Source organism: Meleagris gallopavo, chromosome 26, assembly GCF_905368555.1.
Source record: "Meleagris gallopavo chromosome 26, MGAL_WU_HG_1.1, whole genome shotgun sequence".
Lineage (NCBI taxonomy): Eukaryota > Metazoa > Chordata > Aves > Galliformes > Phasianidae > Meleagris > Meleagris gallopavo.
Window position 1 is genome coordinate 232,378 of NC_139429.1, and position 27,797 is coordinate 260,174.

Genomic DNA, 27,797 nt, shown 5'->3' on the forward strand with positions numbered 1-27,797 from the left:
CTTCGCTGCAGAGAAGTAGGGGAAAAATGCAAATTCTTCGGCATGAAAAGAGGAAATCTCCCTAATCGCCCCAATCAAACGCCGCGCAATTATCTGCGGCCAACCCGACGGGTTAAAATTACACTGCTCATCTCCGGACACAGTGAGGAGCCGAAAAGTGTTTCATTTTAATAAAAATGGAATCTGGACCCTGCAGAAACCAGCGCCACTAATGACGTGTTTACACAGAAAAAGACAATTTCTATTTAATGGTGATTACCAGCGAGAACAAATTAAACTTCCCGGAGTATATGGGTTAGAGATAATGGCAAGAAAAGAAAGTTACGGAGTGTGTTTGTGTGTAAATCAGGGGTGTGCACACGGGGGTGCAGCTGCACGTGGCTCCCTCTGGGGATGCACCTCCCACCTCTCCATGCTGCTGCATGCAGCTTGGCATGCACAAAGAGAAACATTTTTCCACCACTGTGCATGCACAAATGTTTGCATTGATACTTCTGGAAGTCTGGAGTGGGAAATCCAGAGCAGATTGCTCGCCCTGCAGCTTGCTACAGGAGTTGGATTATTTTGACTTGTTGCATCTCACTGAGAAACTGCAAAAGCTGCAAAATGCACCTCTCCCCACTTGGCAGCTCGACTGGAAAACCTCCTGGCTTGTTTTACTGCTGATTTTTTTTCAGAATATAACCTCCAAAAGACAAATCTTGCCTTGGTTCCTGCCTCAGAAACTCAATTTTTGTGCTCCTTTGTGCCAAGCGAAGGGACCTGCGCAGACACATCCCAGGAACAGAGCTCCGCCGTCGGCTTTCGTGTCTGACTGCTGGATGGAGCAGAACCAGCCCAGGTGTGAGCCCTGGCCCAGGAATTTCTGCTCAGAGGCACGGAATGAGGCAGAGTCTGGGAAGCTTTAATAAGGGCAAAATTAAAATTGTAACCAGAGCAGAATGCAGAAAGTGGTGCAGGAGGGCTGCAGAAAGTCCTGGCAAAGGGTTGTGCAGGTGGGGCACAGGGAGCAATGTGCAGAAGGGCAGCAGTTTCTGTGCATGCAGCTGTCTTGCTGCAAGCTCCAAACACTGCAGGAAAGGTGAGGGCTACACACCCCAGAGAAAACAAGAGCAGCTCTGCATTGTGTAGCATGTGCTGCAAATGCACTAATCAGTGCATCGATTCAATGCACCTGGTCTAAGCTGTCTCAGTTGTTGCAAATGCTGCAGCTCTGAGGATGTGCTTCTCACCCTGAGTTTTTGTAAAATGAGACCAAGGCAGCTGGCCTCATGTCTGCCAGGACACAGTCAGAAAACTGCTGGATAAATGCCATAGCAATGCAGGAAGCACATGGTTTGTGCAGCAGCTGCATGCACACTGCAGGCATGGATGTGCAAGCTGAGCTGGGAATTACCTTAATTACCTTTACCTTAAATGAAGGATGCTGGCAGGGATCAGGTAGGGATGTTGGCCAGGATCAAAGGGATGCTGGGCAGGATCACCTCAAGTCTGTGGGTGCTATTATCAGAAGGAGACTACCAGCTACATCCAAACCCAAGGAACTCATTGATATTGGCACCGAACTGCTCACTAAGTCAAAGCAAGGACGCTGGCTAGAGCCAATCCATCTAACAGCAAACTGAAAACGATGGCTGGGTTGGCCACAAGGAGCCAACAACTGCCCCAAGGACAGAGCCGAAGGTACTGGCTGCCACCAGTGCCAGGATTCGGGGTGGGCTGGAAGCACAGAGGACACAGTTAACCTAAGGCAGAGGCTGCAGTACTTCATTACCAGAAAGCGCAGAGACACTTTTTGGCACATTTCAGATCCAAACCCCCAGCACAGAGCAGCCCCGCGCTGTCTGTGCGCTCCTGCGCCTCACAGTCACTTCCACATCCCCAGAAGCAATACACTTTTCCCACTTTTTTTTCCCCAAAATGTTTTTCTCTGTAGGGATATTCACCCTCTCTGAGGGACATTCTGCTTCATTTAAAGGCTGCCAGCAATCCAACATCAACCAAATCTAGGGAGATCTGTCCCAAAAACAAATCATCTTCAGTGGGCGCTGAGCATCCCTGGCTGCGAGGAAGGTTATGCCATCTCACCTCCAGATGTTCCCTAATTGGGGATCTCAGCTCTTTATGCCACCTTAGGGCTTTCATAATTAGGAATTTCAGCTCTTCCAGCCATGCAGTCCCTGCACCCTCCGGTTTGCTTTTCTCTGCACTGAAGTACTGCTGCTCCTGGCACCCATCTGACGTAACATTCAGCTGGTAGCGGTGTTCCCAGGAAAGAAAAATCCACAGGAAGGCGTTCCCAGAGCTGTGCTAACAGCCACCCGCTCGCTGTCCCTCTGCATGGAGCAGCAAAGCGATGTAAAGTGACAAAAGTAATATTTGCTTTTAGAGCATTTCCACCCCCATTTTCCAAAGCCAGAACTGCAGATTTATGGCAGCCACTCCCAGCAATCCTCATTTTTTGACACTTTCTGCTGAGTTCTCAACGCTCTCCATGCACTTAAAGACGCTCCAGTTGCTGTTTATCAAAGATTGCATCCCTACGAAATAACATTTTTAAGGAAAAATCCCACATTGCACACCACAGTGGAAGTGAGGGCTTGAAGGTCACTCCAGACTTCTATTTCAGGTAAACTTGCAGCTGTTTTAACAGCACTTTGTCTCCATCCATCTCCTGGCATTCCTTGGGTGCGCGGCGCTGGGCTGGGAGCAGCGTGGGGACGAGGAGCAGCCGACTGAGCTCCCGGTGCTCCATCATTAGCAGCCAGATGACGACACAACCACAGGTCTTTATTCACATGGCAAAAAAACGCCTTTTTTTTCCATCTTCTATCAAACTTTCATGCTCTTCTCTGACTCCTCCCTGGGCACCACATTTTTGTTGGGTTTTTGGCTTTTTCCACTCTAAGACAGCAGTAATTCCACTTTTTCTATGACTGCTACGCCCTCAACAACTCCCTTCACCCCCAGGTTTCAGTGTTTCCCCGCTGGGGATCCTCCTGCAGGTTGCTTCCAAAACCAGACATTTTTGCAGCTGCGATACTCACTGATGGTGATTCCAAAGTGGGTTCTCCCCACATTCAGACCTCCATTTGCACACATCATTTTCTAGGTGGCCTCACTCTGCCCAACAGGATACTTTCCCCTGCAGCTTCTGACTGTGTTTCAGTGAAGCCCCATTTTGATGCTCGTGATGCTCATGTTGGAGCAGTCCTGAGCCACTTGCTGGATCAGGACCTGAATAAATACTGCAGAAAACCCTTAAAAATTGAGAGGAAACCCTCTAATTTTAAGCCCTGCTTCTTAGCCTTCCAACACAGCAAATAGCGAAGTCCCCCCCACGAGCCGGGACTAACCAGAAAACAGAAAAAAAGGGGAGAAAAAAAAAGAAAGAAAAAAAAAAGCTTTTATAAACAAGAATGATATCCGATTCCGGCTCCAAAATAATACCCAGCGAGCCTTGAAGTTCTGATGGAAATGCAAAAGCTCTGCAGCCGGCCTTGGCTGCTCCGCAGATGCATTTTAAGAGAAAAGTGTATTTTGCAGCAATAATTATTGTAATTTTAGGCAAGGAGGCTCAGCTGCAACAGGGAACTCCTCCAGTGCTGCTTTGTGCAGCCGAGGCATCTCCCATCAGATGGCAGAGGGGAAAAAAGGGAAAAAAGGTGGATTCTGTGAGGCAGACGGAGCTTAGAGAAAGGAAATCAAAATAAAATTAAGTGAGAAAGTAAAAAGTGGCAGCTTGGAGAAAGGGAAAGCTGCACGCCTGGATGGAGACACAAACACAACGTTCATGGTGCAGAAAGGGAGCAAAAGCACCCAAATGCACCCAGACTTCTGCAAGCAGTGCTTCTCGGTGCAGCGCCTCCCTGACCCCACAGTGCCTTCTTCCCCACAGTCAGCACTTCCCCAACAGGATGCTCCACTTCTCCCACAGGGTTCCCTTCAACCAAAAGCAAAAAATCCCCAAACGCTTCTCCTGTTGGGAAAGTTGTTCCCGATAAAATAAAAGAAGCTGTTTAAATCTCTTTTTTTCTTCTTCTTTTTTTTTTTTTTCCTTTTTCCTTCCACGCCAGCCCCACAGAGCTGGAGCTGAGAATACATTAGCCTTTAATGAAGTGAAACCCTCATCTTGCCGGAGACACCTCATTTAGCGCAATTGTTTCGGAGCCATTACAGAAAGACAATTACAAGGAAGCGGCGAGAGTAATTGGAAATGCTGGCAGGAGTTGGGCGAAATGATAATAAATAAAAATATTCACCCTAATAAGCTTTCCAGGAGGGGGTGGGCTGGAGAAAATCAACATAATTAGAACTGAACCTCAGCTAGGAAAAACAGACAGCGGGGTGGCAAGCGCTGAGCACGGGGAGGGAGAGGAACAGCGAAGGAAACTTTGGGTTTTGCCCCAAAATGTGGCACTGACCCATCAGGAAGTTTTTTTTGCCGGTGCCTGGTGCTGGTGGAAGACGCTCAGGAGATGCGTTTTTGGAACTAAAATTGGGAAAAAGCACCTAAAAAGGTGCTTTTTCTGGGGGGGGGATGTGCAACGCGGATGTGAGATGTTGGGCTGCGCCCGAGCGAATTTTGCATCTTTGTGCACTACTGCTGCAACGAGGCAGCAGCGCCCACATATTCCTTTAATTGTTCTCGGAAGCAAAAAAAGAAAAAGCATGGAAATAGCAACGGCAGCAGCGGCAGTCCCAGCTCCAGCATGGCCCACAGCCAAGGAACACGGTGCTCAGAACAGCCCTGCCGCACAGAATGCGGCCACTCGGGGATCTCCTCGAGACTGGGGCTGAGAACAGCCCGAGGGAGAGGAAAAAGCACAAAAATGGGTCAAACCCCAAAGAATGAGTGGGGTTCACATGTGTGATGTGCCAGTGATGGGCAGCACTGCGCACCACCATCCACAGCCCTGAGGCACAGAGGGGCACAGCGTGGGCTCTGCACTGGGACAGGAGCCCCAGGGGTGGGGTGGGTGGGGAGGAGGTGGATGGGTGCTGAGATGGATGGGTGCTGAGATGGATGGGTGCTGAGATGGTGAATCCCCATCCTTGGAACTACTCAAAAGCCAACTGGACATAAACCTCTGCTGGAATTCTGTTCCCACCTCAGCCACTCTATGGGACCTGCAGGACCCTGAGCCTTGCAAACAGGTTTGCAGTGCATCCAGCAACCCTCCTCCCTGCCCCTAAGTGCAGCGACTGGCTCCAAAAGCAGCTCTGGCAGCTGCCTGTTGCAAGGAGGGAAAAGCTGCTGGGTGCCTGCTGTGGGATTTCCCTTCACACTGTAACCTCTGCTCAGCACAAACTTCCCAAGCACTGTAACTTTTTCTCAACCCAAAAGGATCCACTCAGCTGAAAAAAGATCTCAGGAATACTGCCTCAAAAACCTATCTTTTGGGGAATTCATACAATTTGGAACCCAATGGTTAAAATTTATTTTTGCATTTGCTGTCAGGGGAGGCGACCCAGCACAGCTCTGCTCGGGTTTTCTCCTTCACACCTCAATTTCAGGGGGCAAAGCAGACCCCCGCTCCATATTTGCAACGTTTTACCAACTCTGGATGAAGTGCTGATAGAAAATGGCAAAAATGGCACACTTTTTCTCTTGTAATCCCACCTGCCCAACTCAGGGGATGCTGGGCGCATCCCAAGCCCTGGGAGTCACATCCCCCAAATCTCTGCTCCAGCACTTCAGGGCAATGCCACCTTCCTGACTTGATTTTGATGCACGAAACCTAAATTCCCAAACCAACCTCCAGCCCCATGGGCAGCAGGGATGCACACAGCCACGGCGACTTTCATTTAAAAACCACACACGTTTTTCCCTTTAGCTCTATTGCCATCTGAAATCAGTTAAGATCATTATCACAGAAAGAGATCGGAGATAAAACATTTTTATTTTCTTTTCTCTTTACTTATGGTCGGGTTTCCAGCCACGCACCCCCATCCCACCCCCAGCTCCGTGGAAGTCAACCCGTGCAGAGAGTTAATGTTTCGTTAATATATACATGTACACACGTTTTTTTTCTCTCCATTTTCCATATTTCTCCTCGGTCGCCAATTATTTGCCTCTCAAAAGGGTTATCACCATTCCCCAAGTGCTCCCTGTAACTTTTTTAGTGTTACTGCCTCCGATGAGCCGCAGACGGTGTTTATGCTGCAACGCCGCATTATTAGATATTATTAAATACCCAGCAAGGCTGCATGCAGGATGTTTGGGTCTGCAGGATGCCTCCGTGGCACGACAGGGTGGGGGGGGGGGTTCAGCACAGCAGTTACTGGGAGATGGGGCCACGCACCAGCGAATTCCTCACAAGTTTCATGAAAATGGCTACAGCTGGGACAGGTGGGGCAAAGCTTGCAATGGGGAGAGAAGAGGCTTTTTGTTACACAGATGGTGAAGGGGGAAGAGACAAATATTTGTGGTGCATGTGGGGGGCATGCTTGGGAAGGCGCATGGAGCATGACGTGCATGGCAGTCTGCATGGAGTGTCCTCAGCAACGTGCGTGGGAACATGCATAGGAATGTGCATGGAGCGTGCGTCGGGTGGAGCACGCATGGAGCGTGCACAGGAAGTGCATGAAGCAGCACAGAAATGTGCACAGAGCAGACACTGGGTGTCATGAGGTATGCAGGGGAGTGTGCGTGGAGCTGTGAGCACGCCTGGGAGCGTGAACGGGGACTCGAGGCATGCGAGGGAGTGTGCACAGAAGCTGGGAGCGTGCAAGGGAGTGTGCATGGGGACACAGAAGAAGCATCCAGCAAAACAGCCTGCGGATGGGAGCATGGCCCGCAGCGCACAACGAGCAGCAGATCGTGCACAGCAGCACGTGTGCCTGGCAGCGCGCAGGGAGCGTGCCCAGGAGACCCTCCAAGCACACAACTGCAGCCAGAAAAGCCACAGACCGAAGGAGAAACGTGTGAAACTTGTGGAAGAAAAACAGAAAGTTGTTTTGCAGGAAGATTTTTTCTAAAAAGGGGAAAAAAAGAGAAGAAGCAGCATTGCCATTTTTGAGTGCTGTAATGGGACAAAGGCAGTGCAATGAATACCCTGAGGTAACAGAGGTTCTTCTTCTCCATTGGAGCCCCAGCAAAAGGGACGGCGATTTCCCTGGGCTGTCTCTCTGGAAAATGATTTAGCTGAGTGACAGTGCAAGGTAATGAGTGTTACTTAATTGGGTCACCATTAACATAAATGCAGCGAGTGCCAAGGAGCTCATGGTGATTAACCAGGTGCTAAAAGGGTGCCACATGGAAAGCTCTGAGGTTTTCCTGCAAGATGTCCCCAAACCTGCAATGCAACGGGACTCTGTTCCCATTCAGCCTCGAAAATGCTGCCAAAGGCCCAACACCCAAAGCCCCCCGGCACCATTTCAGGGCTGTCTCACCACTCTGGGGACCCAAAGCCCTGCTCCAAGTTTTGCAGCCCATCAGCCCCAACACATGCTTTGCAGTAGTGGCAGAGCCCAGGGCACAGCCAGCAGCACCCTGCACAGCACAGCGCCTCGCCGGGGCCGCAGCAGATCATTAATTTGCAAGCAGTGTTTGGCTCCTGCAATCCCCGTGTTTTCTTTGGTAGCGGAGTGGAAAGGTTTATTTAGCCGGCAGCGGATCCACAAACATTCCCCTATCCTGCAGGGAGAGCCATGCCGACCGAAAGGAGATTTAATTAGCAAAATCTCGTTAGGCAAACGAAATTATCCGTAAGACAATACTCCTCTGGACAGGGGGTATGATTAAACAAAGCCATTAATTGAGAAAGGAACTCCAGCAGCTCCATCGCTGCCGTTCGCCTCTTTGAGGTGGGGATGGGGCCGGGTGATGGTGGGGTCCCCAGTGCACAGCGGGGATGGGACCTTCTGCATCCACTGCTGCTCACCCCGAGGGCTGCTCTGCAGAACGCAAACCGCACCTCTCTAGTTGGTGAGCACCAACCCAGTGCCATTTTACTGCACAGACACACACACACAAAAGCACATTCAGGAGCCACATTTCCACTCACGACGCTGTTTCTGGCTACTTGAAGGATAGTTTGGAAATATTTCATGTAATTGCTTGTAGAGATTTCGCCAGGAAGGTTCACTTGGCACAAGGGGAGGTGATGGCAACAGTAGAGAGATGCTCTGCACGATGGGGAGAGCTGAACTGGCTGGCGGAACCAAGAGCTGCACTTCATAACTCGCCATGATTTAGAATCTGCTGTTCTAACAGCCGGCGGGAGGAGAGGACAGGGACACGGCCATTCTCTTAACCTTTTGCTTTATTAGTGCATTATGGTGCGACCTATAAAAAGCATCAATTCATGGCTCCGTTTTCCAGGAAGTACTCTGGGATCATTTAAAAAAAAAAAAAACTCATAAAAATAGGTACAGAGCGCAGCCACGGGTTTATATATAGCCGGGCGGTGCTTCTCGTTTTATGACTCTTGTTCAACAGCGACTGCCAAAATCGCTCACCTCCAACAATACATCTGAGGAGGGAAAAGGAGAAATCCCCCAAAGCAAAACATCTCCCCACAGTGTCAACAGGCACAGGGAAAAGGCTCCCCCAGAATGAGTAAATTCATGGCCAACGCAGCAACCTGTTCCCTTTGGCACTTCTTGAATCTTCCACCTCCATTTCTCAGCTCTTCTGTGACGGGGATTTTTTTCCCATTCATTCCCAAGCAGTGCGCAGAGGAGAGCACCATCAATGCAGGGAATGCCCCAGAATGTGGGTGTTTCCACACCCACCGCTCTTCCATCACCAACGCTTCCTTCCATCACCACCACCATCAACCCTCTCAAGAACAGCATTCCAGCCGTCGGGGAATTTGCCTCTTTGTGAAAAGAAGTGCAAACCATCACCCAGCTCCTATGGGATCGCACAGTCTTGTTGGCAGCCATTGGGGGAGCCACTAGGGATGGACTTTTACATCCAATGCACCCCAAGGAACGACCCACTTGATGCTGGTGGGTAATTAAGCAATCCCAATTAAGCCTCAGAGCATTTCCAGTCAAGAGCAGGTGGTCGGAGCACAGCACAGCAAGAAAGGCCAGTCTGGGGCTTTTTCCTAAAATTCTAGCCAAAGAGGGTTGGAAGGTTTGCAAATGTTACAAACAGTGCACTCACTGCTCTTCAGCAGCATCTTTTAATTATAAAAACTGAAATGCTCTACGATTCCAGGGAGACAAGGGCAGCAAAGCTGGGATTTCCATGGTATTTCCATGGGCGATGCAGCAGAAAGCTGTGCGCAGTACAGGGATGCTCTGCTCAGCACCAGCTCTGGCTATTTCTGGGTGCCCGCAGCAAAAGGACTCCGCTTCCAACAGCGATGCCATGCAGGGGGCACAGTGCTGCGCAGGATGGGCTGTGCTCACAGGGAGCCAACCAGGAACAGAAATAAACACGAGTTCAGGTTTCAGCCGACGCAAAGGGAAAGAAACACCCACGCTGCTCCGGGAGGTGTTTGTTAGAGGAGAGGGGAGAGTGGTGATATCTGAGCCCTCCACGGAGGGGCAGATCCCAGAGCTGGAGGAGTGGTGTGAATCTGGGTGGGGAAAGCCATAAATGTGGTCCCACAGCTGCGGGAGCAGAGCCTGAGCCATCGGGTGCCGGCTGGCAGCTGGTCCACGAGCATCCCCCAAATCACATCATGCCCCAAAACAGAGCACCCCCAAATCACAGCACCCCTAAATCACAGCACCCCCAGAGCTGCAGGGAAGCTCCCCGGCTCAGAACAGAACTCCCTTCTGGGGCACTGCAGAAGGCAGAAACCATCGTGCAGCCGAGTTCCCATTCCAACACAGAGCAGGAGCACCTCGCCCCCAGGAGTCCCACTGCTCAGCCATGTGTCCCCACGTTGTCCCCACCAGAGGTCATCGCCCCCCGCTGATGAGGAGCGAACCCAGCTCTAATGAGGGCTAACAAGGACGAGAGGTTCCTTGCACAGAAGAGATTATTTATACTGTTGATTACAAGGCTGAAGGTACTCTCATCAGAACTGATTTTCTGTGGAATCACCAAAGACCCCATGAGGAGCACAGCACCTGATGCTGCCATCACTGCAAATGTTTGCCACGTTCACCACATTCCCACCTTCTGGCTCCATCTGAGTATAGAGCAAACTATCTGCATTCTCCCTGCACGCAAAAGGTTTTCCTTTTAGGCTTGCCTATGGGATTTCAATGTAAAAGGCAGATGCAGAGTTTTGGGAAGGACCCCAGGGCTCAGTGCCCCACCACCGGGTTCCCTCAAGGCAGCACTGACTGCAGACAAAAACCCTGATGCTGCTGAATCAAAATAAAAAAAGACAGTCACAGTGAGAGGAGGGCAAAGTGCTGAGCATCTGGGGGGGAGAATCTGGGATCTGGCATGGGTCTGGGCACCATCTTGCTGCTGGCAACTCAGGAGGCACGTTGCGTTCTCTGCTAATTAGAGCATCCCGTGAGGATCTCTGCTAACTCGGGTGCCCTGCTGGGATCTTCAGCTTGGAACTTCAATGATTTGGTTCCTGCAAGGAGCTGTGGTGATGTGCCCACCCTGCCAGGACCCCACGTGGCTGCGCCTATTGCGGAACATTATGCAGACCCACAGGTGATGCACCGAGAAACTGAGGGTGTTGCTCCCATCCAATGGGCCACCCAAAACAACCCCAAAGCCACCCCACAACCACCCAAAGCCTGCAGGGAGCACAGTGCAGCGCATTTCCCATTGCGGAGCACCATGAAGCCCCCCCACCGCCCCCACCCCGCACTCCTGTTTTGCTAATTGTACAAACCTAATGGGGGAAGGCACCAGCAAAAAAGGGTAATGGCCATCAGGCCAGCAATAAAACACAACTAATGGTCCGTGGGAAGGAATCATGTCCACTTAACACCAGCTCTGAAACTAATAGAATAATGGCACACCAATGGGCTGCGGTGTGCTCACCCTGCTCCAATGGCAAAGCCACGTTCTGCCCCAATATTTTGGGTGATCACATGAGTGTTCCTCGACTGTGCAGAGAAATACTGACCAGCGGTGGGTTTATTCAGGCTTTTTTTGGGTGTTTTATTTTGCTATCCAGTAGAAATTTAAACGTTCTGGTGGGGTTTCTGCTTGCTCCAAACAAAATCTGGGGGTGTGAGCCCTTTCCGGCAGGGAGGGGTGGGGAAATGCGCATTTCTCCTTGAGGAGGAAAAAAACAGCATGAAAAACTGTTGCTCAGAAACTTTCAGCGTGACCAAAGCCCTTAAATTCCAGGAAAACTGGGATTAAAAGCGGATGTGGAGTATTTACCCAGGGTTGTGTAAATAGAGACGCGACACGGCTGGGGATGTCACTGCACTCCGAAACATCCCAAGTATGGGATGCACTGTGCAAATCGGAGCTTTCCACTGCCCCATCATCAACACATGGGGAAAAAACAGATTTTTTCCTAATGCTGTTGGGATCTCTTCCAACACATCCCAGTGAGCAGCCATCCCCGTCAACTCTCGCTAAGGAATTACCAGACGAATTTTTGACGGGGTAGATGGACAGCCTTCCATGTTGGCCACTGACAAACCCAACGCTGCTGCTTCCCAGTGGGAACACCCGGCTTCTTCACCCAGAGTGCCGAGGGAGCACAGCAGCCTGCTCACATTGCAGCGGAGGCAGGAGGAGCACGAGCAGGGGGATGCACACTCTCCGTGCTGGATGTGGGATCTCCCGACGGAGAGCGGCACGGTTCCCCCACACCACTCATTCCCACCAGCAGTCCTGCTGCTGCGATTCCCCCCAGACTGAGCCAGGAGTAAAGGCCCCTGCTTGGAAAAACATCTCTCCTTTTGCATTTTACCTTCCGAGGACCAAAACAGTACTTTTTCCCTTAAATTCAGGCCGGGAGCCCAACACACGCCTCACCCCAGGCTCAGCCCCGTGGCCATGCCATAGTGCAGCTATTTTAAGGCAGCAGCGGGGCTCGGCCGAGATAATGTTTCACCAACGAATATTTCTCCAGGTTTCATGTGACATCACCTGGCAGTCCTAAAATAAATGGGCAAACCCTCTCCTGTTTAACCACCAGAAATAGCCCCAGTCCTACATACAGTAACCCAAAGGGTTTCTATGGCCGGCCCTTCTTGCTGCAATGAGCAGCAGGAGAGGAGCTCCAAATGCGCTGAGATTTGGTCAGATGCTGAATGTTGGCTCATTATAGGGCTGAGGAATGGAGCAGTGGATTGGAACTAAAGCTGGGAATGGGGAATGTTGGCTCCGGATGCAGTTGGGATGGGGTCGGATTCCTCCTCAAAGTGTGGGTTTAACCCCTTAACCCCTCAAAGTTGGCTTTGCTCCAGCACCTCTGTGAGCTCCACTGGTTTGGGTTTACTTAGGGAGATCTGGGGCTCCTTCAGTAACATAGAACCGTGGCACAATTAGCAAAAGCTGCCAGAATGCCCCAAAAATGGGGTCAGAAGTGAATTCCCCACCCCCGCAGCATCACCCACAACTCCTGTGCCCAACACAACACGAAGGGAATGCAGATGGGGAACACAGTGCTGTGTTGCGTTCTCTGGTTTCATCATTTGCAAAGGGACTGGGTGGAAAAATCTCAGACTGCACAGGGACCAGCGAATATCCCACTGAAACGTTGTGAGCAGTCCGGAGGCGTTTGCCATCCACCGTCCCAAACCCCAAAGCAGAATCACGTCGGTCCACCTTTTGCACCAAACCCAAATCCCCCACCCCATTCCCAGCCAATTTTGCTCAGTTGTGCACAACCCCAGACGCGTCTTCTGCAAACGCTGGCACAAGACATTTGCTTTCTGGGAGGATGTGCAACAGCAGCACTGCAGAAGCGGCTGCGTCGGTGCTTTTCCCAAAAATCCCCTTTTTCCTCCCAAATTGAGCTCCCACATGGCACCGCACGGCGCTCAGGGTCACCAGCCCAGGAATGGCACCGTGCAGTCCCCTCCTGCCCCCGGGAAGGGGCAGTATTTATAGCCCCACTCTCATCCTCGCCGCCCCGATTAATTAAATTAGTACAAAGGAGGGTTTGTTGAGCGCTCCCGGCCTCGGCCAAGGCGGGCTGCAAACAGGAAACAAAGGGTTTAATTCTGTCTGGTTTCATGAAGGGTGCTGTGTGTCCCGGCCCAGTGCTGGAGCGGGGCCAAACTGCTGCCCCTCTGCTCACAGCACAGCTGGGGGGGCAAAATGCACCACGGGGGCAACACGGCGGGCTCTGCAAAGGGGTGTCTGCACTGGGAGCTGTGCAAACGGGGGCTCTGCAACGGGGCATTGGAGACAGGGAGCTGCAAACGGGGGCTCTGCAAAAACACTGATGCAAATGAGGCTTTGCAAGATGGGTGTTTGCAAAAGGGGCGTTTCGAATTGAGCTTTAACATGGGGAGCTTTGCAAAGGAGGTGTTTTTAACGGGGGCTTTACAAAGAGGGTGATGGAAAAGTGGCTTTGCAGAGGGAGCAGTGGAAAGGAGGTCTTTGCAAAAGGAGCTTTGCAATGGGGTTTGCAAAGTTGGGTGCTATAAAGAGGGCTTTGCAAAGGGGGTATTGGAATAGGTACGCTGGAGTGATAGCTTTGCAAAGGGAATGTTTGCAATGGGGATTCACAAAGAAAGTCTGCAAGGGTGGCTTTGCTTAAGAGTTTGCAAAGTTAGGTGCTTTGCAAGGGACATGCTGTAAGAGAGGTTTGTAAAAAGAGTGTTGTAAAAGGGGACTCTGCAAAGGGAGCATGACAAAGAGGGCTCTGCAAACCTCACCTGGGAGATTGCTCACCTCTGCCACCCCCCGCTCAGTGGTGTTGATGCAAAGGCTGGGGTGCTGGTTTGAGTGCTTCCTTTGATAAAGAGACTGAGTTCAAGAAGGAAAAAGAGGAAAATTCAACAAGCACGCTTGCAACTTGTAAAGGAGGAGCAGCTTGTTGCATGGCTGGTTGGGAAGTTGCAGGAGGAAGGCTTGCAGGGATGGAAAACCACTGCTTTGTTGGGCAAACTCTGTTTTTGCAGCAAAACTCAATGCAGGAGTAGGAACAGAGGCACTACTGCTGGGTGTCTGAGCCCTCCCCAGCTCGTTGCACGCACGCTGCAAGCAGCAGGACGGAGATGATGCTCTGAGCCCGTGCAATTAATTCCAAGAGTAGATTGCACGATGCGTGCAGAGATAACAGCCCCGGCCCCAGGGATGCTCCTGGCCCCCAAGCAGATCCCAGTGGGAAGGGCTGCAGGGAACGACACGATCCCACCTTGAGATAACCTTGGCCGCCCCCCGGGTGCTCAGCACTGAAGCAGCCCGCTCACTTTGCAGTGGGATTTGCAGTATCTGTCCTCCAGCTCTACTCTTTGGGATGCTTAAAAGTGGATAAATGGGGGGGGGGGGAAACCAAAAACTTTGTGTGTTGGAGTCTTCTTGCACAGGGAGGATGACGAGAGTGAAGGACATAAATTGGAAAAGGTTTAGGATGGATTTAGGGAAGGCAGCCTAATGGGGGCCATTGGCTGGGCTGAGGCAGAATGGGACATAAAGAGTGGCAGCACCTCTGCAACAGTGATGGGGTAAAGTCACCCCAAACTGGGAGAGCATCGCTGAGGTCCCTCTAAAATCCCAAGGGATCCCCGAGGCAACGCCGCTGAGATCCCACTGCATTGCTGGGCGCAGCGGGCTGCACTCGAGCAGCTGATAGGGGTTTTAATTACCGGCTCATTAGGAGAAGTGCAGATAGCAACCCACCTGTGTAATGCCCTCCGAAGGGACGGCGACTCACATGCACCAAAGGACCGGCTCTGGGTTTTCTGCCCCAAATCAATCACCCACTCTGTCCCTAACAGACGAGCGCAGCAACTTCTGGGCAAATGCATTCTGGTCCCTCCGAGGGCTTTGTCAAAATGGGATCTCCTTGAGACTGAGATATTTTAGCTTGTTGGATGGAGCTGACGGAGTGGCCGATTTCACAACGTTGCAACAGGGCTGCAGGATGCCAGGGAGGCAAACAGTAAAACCCCCAGCTGTGCCAGAAAGTCAATTTTGTGGATTGGCGAGGAAAAAATGTAAAGCTTGAAGCGAGAGAAATAAGAATTCCCCACCCTTGGGCAGTGCTGGATCACAGATGGGCACAAAGCAGGGCGCTGAGTGGGAATTGGATGGGATGAAGCAGTGCTGCCCTAATGCGGCCCTGCAAGCTGGGAGCGGTGCTTCCAACCACATTAAGGGCTCTGCAAACCTATAAAGCGCCCTCCAACAAAGCGAGGCATCCAAACCCCAACAGTACGGGACAATGTGCAGCAATAGTAACAACACCTTCCAATTCTGGGGGGGATTTCAGGTCAGCTTCCTGAGCCCGGGCGATGCGATTTTAATGCCCCAAATCCTGGTTTTGAAAGCGAAATAAAACACATTGCCTGCAACGCTTCCAACCCCGCCTGGGATTTTCGGATATCCACATCGTGTCCATTAACCCCCATCCTGCCCCGCTGCCATTCCTCACTGCGCTCCAACAGCTTTATGGAGGGTACAAAGGCAGACATTGTGGCCGAGGGACGCAGAACAGAGCCGGCGCGCGCCGAAAAAATGTGGTTTTGGTTATAACTATTTTCATAGTTTTTGCAACACCTTATTAAAGTTGAAAGCTACGCACAGAACGGAGCTGGTGGCACTTTCCTGAGGCGCTCCAATCATGCTGCACTGCAGCTGCCCTCCCGAATTTGGGAAGGGTTGGGACGCAGGTTGGGATATGGGTTGGGATGCAGGCTGGGATGGGATTTGGGATGTGGGGTTACAGCTTCCTGGCGGGATGCAGGGATTTGGGTTGGGTTGAGGGGATCTGCAGCCCTTCCCCTGCAGTCCCGCTGCCTTTTGCTGCACGATGCCTGCCTGGTGCTGCGGGATGCTAACAGGCAGGGCTGTAGCTGGGAACAATTCTCAGTGTGACCCCAGAACTCCCACTGCAGGGCCGGCTTGGGGCGATTTTGCTCCCACACTCACAGAAGGGTCATAGCGTCGGCCCGGCGCTGCTGCCAGCATCTGCATCTCGTTAGCAGCGCCGCATCGCTCCAGCAGTGATGACCAAAAAGGCATCTTTGCCCTTTTTTTTTAATTGAAAAAAAATCCCTGCTGCGCCAGACACAGCCCTGCACCTCACCGCACTCACAGAGCGAACCAACACCAATTTAAGTTTATCAGCGCACGCTGGAGCCCAACACGAGGTTATTGGCAGAGGAGGGGGGGGGAGCACGGAGCCAAGGCCGAATTCCCGTCGTATTGACACAGCTGCGGGGCCGTCCCACTCCAGCTGTGCTTTGGGGCCATCCCGTGGGATTCTCCCTGGGATTTTCCACCTGGAGCATCCCCCGGCGCCGCATCCCTCCGAGGATTAAACCCATTTCCCCCCAGCGCTGCCGTGTTGAGGCAGAATCTTCACGTTCTGGGCTAATGATGCCGCAAAATATTTTTTTTCTAATTAGTGGCCGTTTGTTCTGAGCGGGATTCCAATTGCAATTCTCATTAGGGGAAAAGCTCTGTGCTCAGCCCTCTCTGTGAGACGTTCCCTACAACAGCTGCCAGTGGGGATGTGGGACAGCTGCAAGTTAACCCCAACCCCAGAGCTTAACCCAAAAACACCATCAAAAAAGCAGGAATTGGACTCAAAAAGTGCAATCAGGGAGCAGAAAGCAGCAGCGCTCAGACAAAACCTATGATACCAAAATGTTTTTTCCCCCAGAGAGCACCAATCTTTTGGGTTTTCTGCACAGCAGAACTTTGGAAAACTATGGGAAAACGCATTTTGTTGTTTGCGCTGAGTACTTCTACAAGGGAAGAAACAGCAAAACCGCAGCACAGAGATCCAGGAGAGCACTCAGCCCCAAAAACCCAAAGTTGGACACTTTCGATCAGTTTCCCACTGCAGCACCGCTTTGAGCCCCGTATGTTTCTACACCGTGCTTTTATGCACCGCCTCCAACCTCCCCATCCACCCCGGGGTGGGGAACCCCACCCCAACCTCTGTCAAAAAGTACTTTCAGCCACAGAGTCGTAGGAAAATCCTGGGGGAAGCCAACCCCACGGCGCTGCACTGCGCTCTGCTCACCTACACCTGCGCATCGGCCGCGGCTGGGGGACGGACGCTGAATTCCTGCAGATCTCCTGGGGTTGGGATGGGAGCTGCAGGCGGGCGGCGGGCAGGGACTGCTCAGCCATCAGAAAGTTCCCTGGGAAAGCAAAAAAAACTGCAAAGTGAGGACGTTTGGTCAGAGCTGGAGCTTCTAAGCTAGAAATACTGCAATAGAAATGCGGATATTAATGCTGAAACGTGGACTGAAGTGTGACCGAAAATTAAAATCTGAATTAAAATGTGGTTTGGGTGCAACAGCAGAGAAATGCGGGGTCCGTCCCTCGCCGCTGCCTGCACTGGTGCTCCCCCCACCCACAATTAGATGTGGTCAATTAACTTTTGCCCCTAATAATAAGGGAAACCTCAGCAGGAGGAGTTCAGTAAATAGAGGGTGGGAGGAAAATGGGGGGAATCCCCATGCCTCACTCCACCCACCCCAACGGGCTGGAATGTGCCCCTCCTATGGGCATTACTTAGGTTTTGTGCCTCAGTCAGCCCAAAAACATTTCCAAAATGGGGATTTTTGTGTTTTCTTTAAAAAGGGGCTGAGAAATAAAACCCCAAACTTGGGAAAATACAGCAAGGAAAGTTTCAATGAAGCGAGGAAAATAAATGATAAAAACCCCAAAAGGGGCTGGGAGCTCCAGTCTGCATCCCAGACATCTGTTACGGGGCCAATATCCAAACAAAGAGCAGAGACACAAACCTTGGGGAAGGGAGCAGGCGTGCAGGGGGGCAAGAAGATGCGAAAACGGCGTGTTTCAGCCTTTCAGCCCTGGGCTGGTGGTTGGCCGGGGTGCTGGCACTGAGCAGGGTGGGTACTTTGGGGTGGTGCTCCCCAGCCCTGTGTTACCCTAAGGGTGCACTGCAATGGGATGGAGGGATTGCAACGGGTTTGGGAGATGGCAAGCAGCCGGGGTGTGTTGCAAAGAGCTGAGGGGTTGCGATGGACCAGGGGGAATTCCAATGGGTCGAGGTGCCTGCATGCAGCTGGAGTGCATTTGAACAGGATGGGTGGGAGGGGGGTTGCAAGCAGCAAGGATGCACTGCAAAGGACCGGGGGGCTACAGGCTGCTGAGTGCATGGCAAAAGCAGTCTGCACTGGGTCAGAGGAACTGCAAGTGACTGGGGGGCACTGCAATGGGCCAGGATTGAAATGGCTTTGGGGGACTGCAGGCTGCTGGATGCACTGCAGCGGGCAGGGAGGAGACTGCAAGGAACTGGGGGGCTGCATGCAGCTGGGTGCATCGCTGGGTATCGCAAGCAGCCGGGCTGCACTGCAACGGGCCGAGGGGGCTGCAGGCTGCCGGGATGCGCTGCAAAGAACCGGGGACTGCAACGGGCCAGGGCAACCGCATGCAGCCGGAGCGCATCGCAACGGGATGGGGCGCAACGCAGCCCCCCGCGGGGGATCGCAACGGGCCGGGGGAAGATCGCGGCGGGCTGCGGGGACCGCGAGCAGCCGGGGCGCATTGCACGAGGCTGGGGGGCTGCGACGGGCCGGGCCGGGGCGCACGAACCGCCGGAGGGATTACGAGGCCCCCCAGGGTTGCAACCGCCGGGAAGAACCGCGCCGAGCCGGAGCGCACCGCGGCTCCCCGGGGAACGGCCCCATCGCCGCGAGCACCGCACGCGGCCGGAGAGCAGCGCGCGGCCGCACAGCGCTGCAATGACCGGGGAAGGGGGAAGGGAAAGGGGGGGAGCGGGGGGGGTCACATTCCGGTCCCCCGCCGCTATGCACCGCCGCCGGGAGCCGCGCACCGGGAGAGGCGGAGAGGAACGACGCCGCGGGCGCCGCAGCGGAACGCCAAGTTACTTCCCGCACCGGAGCGCCGACGGGAGGAGGGCGCGGAGGAGCCGCCCGCCGCCGCCCGCCGCACGTGCCCCGGCGCCCGGGGCCGCTTTGTCCGCTCGGCTCCGCCCGCCCCCGCGCGGCGGCCCCGCCGCTGAGTGACAGCGCCTACCTGCCGCCAATCTTCATCACACCGGCACCGGCCTGACAGCGCGCCGCCGCTGCCGCCCGCCCGGCCCCGCCGCGCAGAGCCCCGCCCACCGCCGCGCGCAGCCCCGCCCACCGCCGCGCGCAGCCCCGCCCACCGCCGCGCGCAGCCCCGCCCGCCTCCCGCCCACGGCCCCGGAGCGGCGCGCGCCGCGCCACGCGCCCTTGGTGCCGTTGCTCACCGCGCTGCGCCGCCGGCCGGGTCGCGTCGGGCCGCTGCTGCTGGGCGCTGCTGGGCGCGGATCGCAGTCGTGGCTGCACTGGGAGTTGCTGAGGGCGCCGGGAGTCGTTGGAAGCGGTGCGGAAACCTGGAACAATGGGCGCTGGGGGCAGTGGGAGCGCAGGGATCGAGTGCGGACGTCGGCGGCGATGGGCGCTGGTTGACGGCCGCCTTCCAGCCGCTCCCTTTTTGTTTCCGCGCTCCTGGAAATAAACTCCTGAAATTTGGCTTCTTGCTAAAAAAAATGCAGCCGGCGCCCCCAGCACCTCTTGGCTGAGGAATGTGGGCGAGGTGTTGCCTGTCCCCTTTGCTAAGTAGCACGAAAAGATCAAAAGTCATGCAGGCTATCCGCCCGGCTCTCCTTCACAAAAAAACGAAAGGGGAGAAATGCACTGAAATTTGTTTTTCCATATATTTCCATGTATTTTGACTGCACCCCACAGAGCCCGTAAGACTCGGGGCAGTGACTTCTGGGGATTTCGTGTTGTTTCGGGTTTGGAGCACAAATCAGGGCTGGGACGCTCATCCCACATCACTGCTATTGCACGGGCAGCGCCCAGCAGAGCAGCCATAAAGCTGTGCTCAGCTCCACACAGGGCCGGGGGGGGTGCTGGGGTGTGGGGCTGAACGGGGTGGGGTGGAATGGGATGGGGTGGGGTGGGGTGGGGTGGGGTGGGGTGGGGTGGGATGGATGCGCCCATCCCACAGCTGAGGGCAGCATTGGCTCTCACTTCACTCTTTTCTCCTCCTCGCAAATTTCCATCAGCTTTGTATCAAATGCACCCAGATTTGATATCAAGTGCACCCACTTAGATATGAAATACACCTCCTCCTCCATAGGGCCATGCTGCAAAGGGAATCCGACCCCCGACCGTTGCTCAAAACTCCCCATCCCACATCAGGACATGGAAACCTCCCTAAAATTAAACCCTTTTGGAAAAATAGGGACTTTGCACCAGGCACCCACACCAAGGCTGTGTTTTGTGCACTTGAAGTTGTAAATTAGAGCAAACTAATTAGCACTTATTCAAGAGCACACCGAGTTCCTTCTGTGAAGTGGCAAGAGTACTCAGAGCAACTTTACTAAAATATTAAACATTTGGCAAGAGCAGTGACACAGATAACTTGTAATATTTACATTTTTACATAACTGGCTGCAGGAGACACGAAATTACACCCGGCCTGGCGCTTCACTCTCTGTCGTTTGACCACTCTGCCATAAATAATTCAGTTCTCCCGGGCTGGTGTTGGATTTCCTGATGCACGCCACGATGGGGTGTGATGGGAGATGCTGAAATCCCCTGCAGTATGTATAAGGGAGGAGAGGGTAAATTATTAAGCAGTAGATGTTAAAACAGCGAGAGGGTGGATGATGAGCCCGGGTGAGGTGTGGTGTTGGGCAGAGGACACAGCTCAGCCCCAGTGGCCGACCCAAACCCACCCAGGATGGCTCCAAGGAGCCCGACGAACCACGCTGAGGACTGCTGGCTGCTCCCGGCCCCCTGCATGCCCTCCAGCTCTGAGTGCTGAGCTGGCGCTGGATATTTGGGATGCTCAGTTAGGGCTCACGTGCTTTCCCACGCCTTGCCCGAATCCCACTGAGTTTTGAGAGTCATCCACCAATGCAACCTCAGCATCACAGGAACACGGGCAGAACTGATTATGGCACGAAGCTGAAACGAAGGGATCCTCCAGCTTTTATCTCTTTTTCAACCGTGCTTCATTCTGTTATTCCCTCCATTGCGGTACACCACCAGATAACCACTGCTCAGAACACCACTCCCCTCAACAGTGTTATCTTTATCCCAGCACACGACCTTCCTGGGAACAAGAGGAGAGCAAACCCAAAATGTTCATGGCAGCAACGCAGCAATGCTGTTTGCTGCTGGAAAACAAACAAGGCACGGTGCGTTCCGCACATCCTCAAAACAGCCCACAGACCCAACAGCCCCTGCCAGGTAAGTGCAGGGGGGATATAACGAAGGCTTTATCAATAATCCATAGGCACCAGGAGGAGGGATGGCAGGGGTTAATGACACCTTGCCGAGCCGGGATCCTTTTGGATGGAAGTGCTGGGTAAATGGCAGGCGAGATGGCTTTTATTAGAAAATCCCCACTGCCAACTTGCTGCTTTTAAATGTTTAATTTCCAGCCGTAATAAAGTCTTGCTGCTCCTTCGGGGTCTCCCAGCCGCCGTTCCCATCCGCGCTCCGTGCTGCTGCAGCCCGGTGGATTTGGGCTCAAACTGCAGTGTTTTGGGTTCGGCCGTGCTGGGGGCTCCCCCAGCCCACGGGGACACAGGAGATGCAGCTCTGGTCACAACTCCTTAACGATGCAAATTGAGAATCAGCCATCATAGCAAGAGACGTGTGCTAATTCTCATCTGGGTATGCAGATTTCAGTGCCGATTTTTGCTAGGCTTATTTGTTTTATTTAGCAATAAATTTAATACAGGCTCCCTGAAGCAAAGAGACAGATGGACTATAAAGTTTGAATTTTGAGTAGCTTTACATCCCGATGTTAGTGTCATTTTTTTGATCTCTCCTGAAATTATACCCATGAAAGTTTGCAAAGATTCAGTTCTGCTTTTAACAGCCCCCGCTGCAACTGGGGCTTTGAGCTGCAATTACAGGAGGCCATTTGATGAGCCAACTTCTAATTTTCTGCCCAAGTTCCCCAAAAGCATCCCATCTACCACCCAAACGCCTCATAATGCGTCTGCTGGAGTCAGCCCAGAGACTCACAGATGGACCTGGGAAAACTGAAGTGTTTCCTCCAGATCCCAGCCCAAACCACAGGGCTGACATAAAAGGATGTGCTTGGAGAACGTGGGGATGCCAACATGGGGTTTTGTATGGGTCATGGACACCCAGTGTGGCAGAAAGGACTTGCTTCCCTTCTCTTTCTGACTGTTTTTCTTTCCTTTTTTTTTCCCCCCCTCCATCAATCAGTAATAGAATCAGGTTGGAGAGGAGCAGGAATGCCCTGGGATGTCCCCAAGAGGTGTGACCCCAACCCAGGGCTGCCCATGCGTGATGGGACAAAGCTGTGAGCTGTCAGCTCAGACGTCCCCAGCGTGCGCTGATACAAACCCAAAGGCACTGAAAGCCCCACAATTTAATTTCTGAAGACCAAAAAGTGCCTGGCTGTTGGCTGACAAGGCAGGGGAACGCAAGGTGTTGCCATCAAACCCCAGTGACACCGCTCAGCCCTTCCAGTGAGCCAAATTGCACTTGAATGACAATGGATGAACATATTACAGCCACATTAAAATCTAATGAGTGGCCCGTGATTAACGCCATTACGAGGAATACCAAAAGATCTAATGATGATGAGCCACTTAAAGTTAAGTGTTGGGAGTTCCATCGAATGGCTCTGCAGTGTCACACGTTGCTGGAAAAGGTCTTGGAGCAACGATGGAAGCAGTGACCACGTTCCTATTCTTATTCAATGGGAAAAGGCCACGCGGACACCTCGCGACGTGCTTTAGGGAATGGCGTGTCTGCAGAAGCCCATCCTGGTTTGGGAGGCTCCCCAAACCCTCGAGATTTCCCTGGGTTAAAAAATGGCAGCGGGCTACGATAGAAACGGAACACCAGGACTGATAACCAAATCAATGATAATTGATAAAAGAACGGTAACAATGAATAAATAAAACAATAACAGCTAGTAAAGAGTTCAGTTACAGTCAATGGTGTCTTCCAGATGGAGGCTGGGGTTTGCACAGCCAGTAGTGGCACTGAAGCACTGCCCCACTCCAGTTTTCTTTTCTCCCCTTCACCTTCAGATGAGGTCTAACTGGAAAAAAAGATCCCAGAAAGCAGTACGTGTTCAGCTTCGGACCGTGTGCTGATCATGGGGGAAATTTCACCCAACGGTGAGAACCACTTCTGTCCCCCAAACCCAGCACGTTTGGGTGCTTTTAGGCACATTTTCTCCTGACAAGATCAAGTTTTTTATTTAAAAAGTGACTTCATATCCCATTTTATTATTTCTGAGCGTTGCAGGATTTGTTCTATTTGAAGTCTTACATCCTCATTTCCTGTCACCGCTATTAAAATTGATTTCCGCCATGAGCAGGAGAAAGATAATACGAAATGGGTTCCTGTGAGAGAGAGCCGTATCCCCACCGGAGCCATTATGAACTCTCCTATATTATTTTAACTTTCTTTCATTAGTGATTCCCTTTGGAAAAGGGCAGCTCATCCCCTGGCTGATCTGTGCGTGACGCCGGGGAGATGCGGGCAGGGATCGAACAGCCCTCATCACAGCCACGGGTATTTATGGCTGTAAGCAGAGCCCACGGCGCCGGTGCCCATCGCCCTGCACCCGTCCCAGCTGCACCCAGCCCAGTGCCGCCCGCAGCCCGCCTTCCCCATCTGCGCAATGAGCGGAGCATCTCCACGTCCAACCCACATCAGCAGCAGTGCAGTGGAAAAGCCTTTTCCAGATGTGGCGAAGAACCACAGGATGCTGTCGCTTGCAATGCCCCAGATATCACAAATATGCCAAACGCACCCCTAAACACAAGGAGCATCTTCCCAGCCTTGTTCCCTGCTCCCTCTGTGCTTGCAGCAAGCTTAGCCCCTCCAAAAGCAAAGCCACGCCTACGAGACTTTTGCATTTTACAGACATATTTCCCGCTGTGTAGGTGAGCCCCAGAGATGCCACCCCAAAATGATGCCCCAAAAGGATCCTGGCACCTGCTCCCATCCAGCAGCATCCCCAAAGGGCTTACACACCCGTGCCAGAGAGCAATTTAACGCCATCCCCAGCTTAAGCTCCATATCTACTGGGCGTGAAATTAGTTCCAGCAAGCCGCAAATTTGCTGCTAATAAAAATATTTAGCAATTCAGCCGTCTTTAAATCAGGGGTAGGATAGACCTGCATCAGCGCCTGCTCCTAATATTTGATAAGCAGCCCACAGTCAGCTGTAACACTGCAGGCTTTACAGTGGTGCAAGGAGCTCTGGATCAGCTCCTCTGCTCTGCTCTGCCCGCCCTGCTGTGCTGAGGGAACCACGCGGCTGCTTTGTCCGACCTCTCGCAGCTCCCTGCTGCTGGACCTCACCCCATTTTCATCTTTGGAGTCAGGAGCCCAGTGCACTGGGATGGAGGGATGTGGATTTCCAGCAGGCACCACCATGAAATCCACGTTCTGGGGCAGAAAGTAGCACCAAACCATGCTGGTCCAGCCAGGGGAGGCTTTCTTGTTTTCCTTGTTTCATAGCTATTCCGTTTTGCCTTGGGTTGGCACCTCGAGCGCAGTGCAGGACACAGCATGGTGCTGCCCATCACAGCGGTGCAGTGTTGCCCCAGAAGAGACCCCTCGGCCCAACCCTGCCCTGGACCTCAGACAATCCATTTCCAAACGAGCTTTGATCCAACCCGCCCTGCCCTGCGGCCCCTGGAAAAAGCTGAGCTCCGCGTCCTGCTGGGCCAGCGCCTCATCAGCCTCAGTGCTGGGAAATCGCATCGTTCCGTTTGTCCAGCCCCAGCTGCCCGGCGGGGTCACCTCTCCATCTCCCAAAAATCCACCAAAACCACCTCCTCCCCCAGTCTGCAGATGGGCCATTTGGTCACAAATTAACAATAATAAAAGCATTCGTATAATAATTCAACAGTCATTATTAACAATTCATTGCCGATGACAGCAATCACGGTGAGGACGGTTTGTTGCCTTTGTCTCCCGGCTTTGTCGGACCAGCAGCGCCCACCTGGCCGCACTGACCCCCTCACAGCCCTGCGGCACAGCTGTGCAGTGAGCGCTGCCGTGACCCAGCTGCGCTCCTTGCTGTGATCACTGCCGCTCCGTGCAACCCGTGAGTGCCGCCCAGACCCGGCCCTGCGCACAACACCCACAAAGTTTCACCCGTGGAGATCCTCCATTTTCGCTGCTTCCCCATCTTTTGCAATTCACAATTTGCTTTTGCTCCTCTTCGATTCTTTTTCCGTTTTGCCTTTTACTTTATTTGGTTGCGGGGGCTCAAGGAAGGAGCAGCAGAAATAAACCGCGATCAAGCAGCGCTCGGTGAAGCACCGCCCGTGGCACCGCACGTAGGCTTCCGCCCAGCCGATCACGGGACGAAGCCACCCACGGCCGCACGCTCTGCGGTGGGGGCGGTGAGCATCACGGGATGCCGCGGGCGCGGCTTCAGCGGCACCGAACGGAACTCAGCAACGCCCGCGGCGGCACGGCGCGCGGCAGCCCCGGCGGCCGGGGAGGCTCGAGGCCGCCCCCCTCCCTTCAGCCAATGGGGAGCGCGGAGCGCGCGGCGGGCGGCGCCGGTCGGGCGGAAGCGGCGCGGTTGCCGGGCAGAAGACGCGGAGGCATGGCGGGAGCGGCGCTGGGCGCGGGGCCGGGCGCGCTGCTGCTGGCGGGGCTGTGGGCGCTGGCGCTGCTGCTCTGCCTGCTGCTCGCACGCGCCGCCGGGACCGCGCGGTGAGGGGGGCGGCGCGCGGCGGGGCTGCGGGCGGTCGCGCGGCGGTCGCGCGGTGCCGCTGAGGCCTCGCTCCGCTCCGCTCCGCTCGCAGGCTGGCCGCGCTGCTCGTGCCGCTGTGCGCCGCGCTGCTGAGCGCCGCGCTGCTGCTGTACCCGCGGGAGGACGGCGGTGCGGGGCCGCCCGCGGGCCCCCAGGTGAGCTCCCGCCCCTCCGCCCTTCCGAGCGGTTCCCTCCGATTTTCCCCGCCCGTTCCTCCCGCCTCGCTCTCTCCAGGCTCCCCGCGCCCCGCTTGAAGGCGCGTTTCCTTCCGTACTGACGTACATCAGCCGTCGCTCCCGATGCCGATCCGCGCCACGAATCCTTGTGGTTTCTTCTTTCTGCCACGTGCGAAACCCGCTCGCGTAAAGGCAGGGCAGCTCTGTTCCCGTCGGCCGGCCCCGATGGCCGGCTTGTGTTCTTGGTCCCCCAGGCGGGCGGGACTTCCCCCGTCTATACATAATGCATGACCTGGGCGCTTTGCAATGAAGCCCTGCTAATTGGCTAATTAAAAAGTGAAACGCGCGGAAGGAGCCACCGCGGCATCCACAGGAGACCCTCACTGCCGCACCCTGGGGCTGTGTGTGCCAGTGCCTTCAGCTCAATGGAGCCGGGGGCACGCAGCCCTGGGGCAGCCCGGAACGAGAGGCTGATGCTGGAAGCAGCCTTCTTGCCTTCTTTTGAATCTTTTTTTTTTGCGCCTGAAGATTTTGTGACCCAGGATGATGTAGTGGGACCCCAGACGTTTCCCAGTGTAACGCTCTCCCTTTTCTCTCCCAGCCACAAAGGGACGCAGGCTGTAACGGTGTGTTCTGCCCTCAGATCGTGGACACCTTCCTGGTGGGCCGCCTGGTGCTGCTGGCCTTCATGGCCCTGCTGCTGCTGGGCTGCGTGCTGCTGCTGGGGCTGCACCTCCTGGAGCCGATACACGCCAAGGCGCTGCGCTGCTGGAGGTGAGGCTGTGCCACGGAGCCGTTCTGCAGGGATTTCGGCGGCCTCGTGGATCCCCTTCTGCCCGTCAGCGGGAATGGGACGGGGGGAGACGGAGCACCGACTGGTTGGTTGGCTCAGTGATCCGAGGGGCCTCTTCCAGCCGATTCTGTTATCCCTCTGAGCCCACCTGTCTCAGGCTCAGCCTGAGGCCTCGGTTGGTTTGAGTTAATACTTTATCTCCTCTTTTTGTCCTTTTTTATTGTTCAAGGGAACGGAGGGGGGGTGGTTTCTTCACTTTGTTTTATTTCAGCAGCACTGAGGGAAAGTCCTCGAGAAGTGGATCCCCTTTTCGTGGCAGTAAACCGGGTGAACGAGTTGGGGCGTTGATTTTTACTGAATCAATTTTCACAAATTGTTGGGTTTTTTAATTCTTTTTTAACATTAATAAAACTTTTGGAGGAAGCCCTGGCCCAGTCTTTATCTGTTTTCCACGAATAGGAGTTTTGCAGCATTTTGATGTTAGTGAAAGCTGCCCTTTCTATGCTTTTTGGGAGTTTTGTCCTTTCCAGGTGTGGGGGGGTTGGGATGCTCCCTGTGCTCTGCTCCCAGTTATGCAACACCAGCATTGGCTCTCTGGGAGATTCTGAAGTTGAGCCTGAAACAGAATTTGTATTTGATTCTTCATCTTAATAACAGTGACTGCAGTGAGCAGTTCCCAAAGCCTCACTGCTGGCATCTCGTCTCACAAATAGGGAAGCTGTGGCAAAGCAGCTGAAGCGCTAAAAAAAAGCCCTAAAAGCAGAAGCGTGAGGCTTCTCCCTGGAAATACACCCCAAATGTTTGCTTTATGCTCCCGTTAGTCACTGCTCTGTAACTACAATTGATCATTTGGCTCCTCCTGGGGGGCACTCGGGGGGACCATTAAGACAGACCCCATCCTTGCCCTGTGCCCCCTCTGGGGGTGCTCCGATGGCCATGGGTGCTCTGCAGTGTTATTCGTGCTGAGTGCAGCACTGCAGCTCTGCTCCCCTCACACAGGGCCTTTCCAGACAGTTCCTGTTTATTTTTGGGGAAGGAAGGAGCGCGTCGAGGAGTCA

General features: G+C 53.7%; 2 protein-coding genes across 7 annotated transcripts in view; one reads left to right on the forward strand and one right to left on the reverse strand.

Moving 5' to 3' along the window:
• PKNOX2 (PBX/knotted 1 homeobox 2) overlaps positions 1–19,160 on the reverse strand; it is a 64,756-nt gene extending 45,596 nt beyond the window's left edge. For all 4 annotated transcript variants that reach the window (XM_085209219.1, XM_085209217.1, XM_085209220.1 and 1 more), the window contains exons 1-2: positions 19,034–19,160; positions 17,046–17,166 (exon numbers count right to left, since the gene is read on the reverse strand). The gene's annotated coding sequence lies outside the window, so the exon portion shown is untranslated. The remainder of the gene's footprint in view (positions 1–17,045; positions 17,167–19,033) is intronic.
• A 6,255-nt stretch (positions 19,161–25,415) lies between these two features.
• Positions 25,416–27,162, forward strand: TMEM218 (transmembrane protein 218). Of its 3 annotated transcripts, XM_085209156.1 has the most exons (4): positions 25,416–25,730; positions 25,823–25,925; positions 26,005–26,138; positions 26,590–26,720. In XM_085209156.1, the coding sequence occupies exons 1-3, from the start codon at positions 25,426–25,428 to the stop codon at positions 26,134–26,136; spliced, it is 540 nt and encodes a 179-aa protein (XP_085065282.1). In that variant the 5' UTR covers positions 25,416–25,425; the 3' UTR covers positions 26,137–26,138; positions 26,590–26,720. The 3 variants fall into 3 exon arrangements, with proteins under 3 accessions (XP_085065282.1, XP_085065280.1, XP_085065281.1); XM_085209154.1 differs by lacking the exon at positions 26,005–26,138 and having other exon boundaries at positions 26,548–27,162; XM_085209155.1 differs by lacking the exon at positions 26,005–26,138 and having other exon boundaries at positions 25,436–25,730; positions 26,590–27,162.
• Positions 27,163–27,797: the final 635 nt, after the last annotated feature.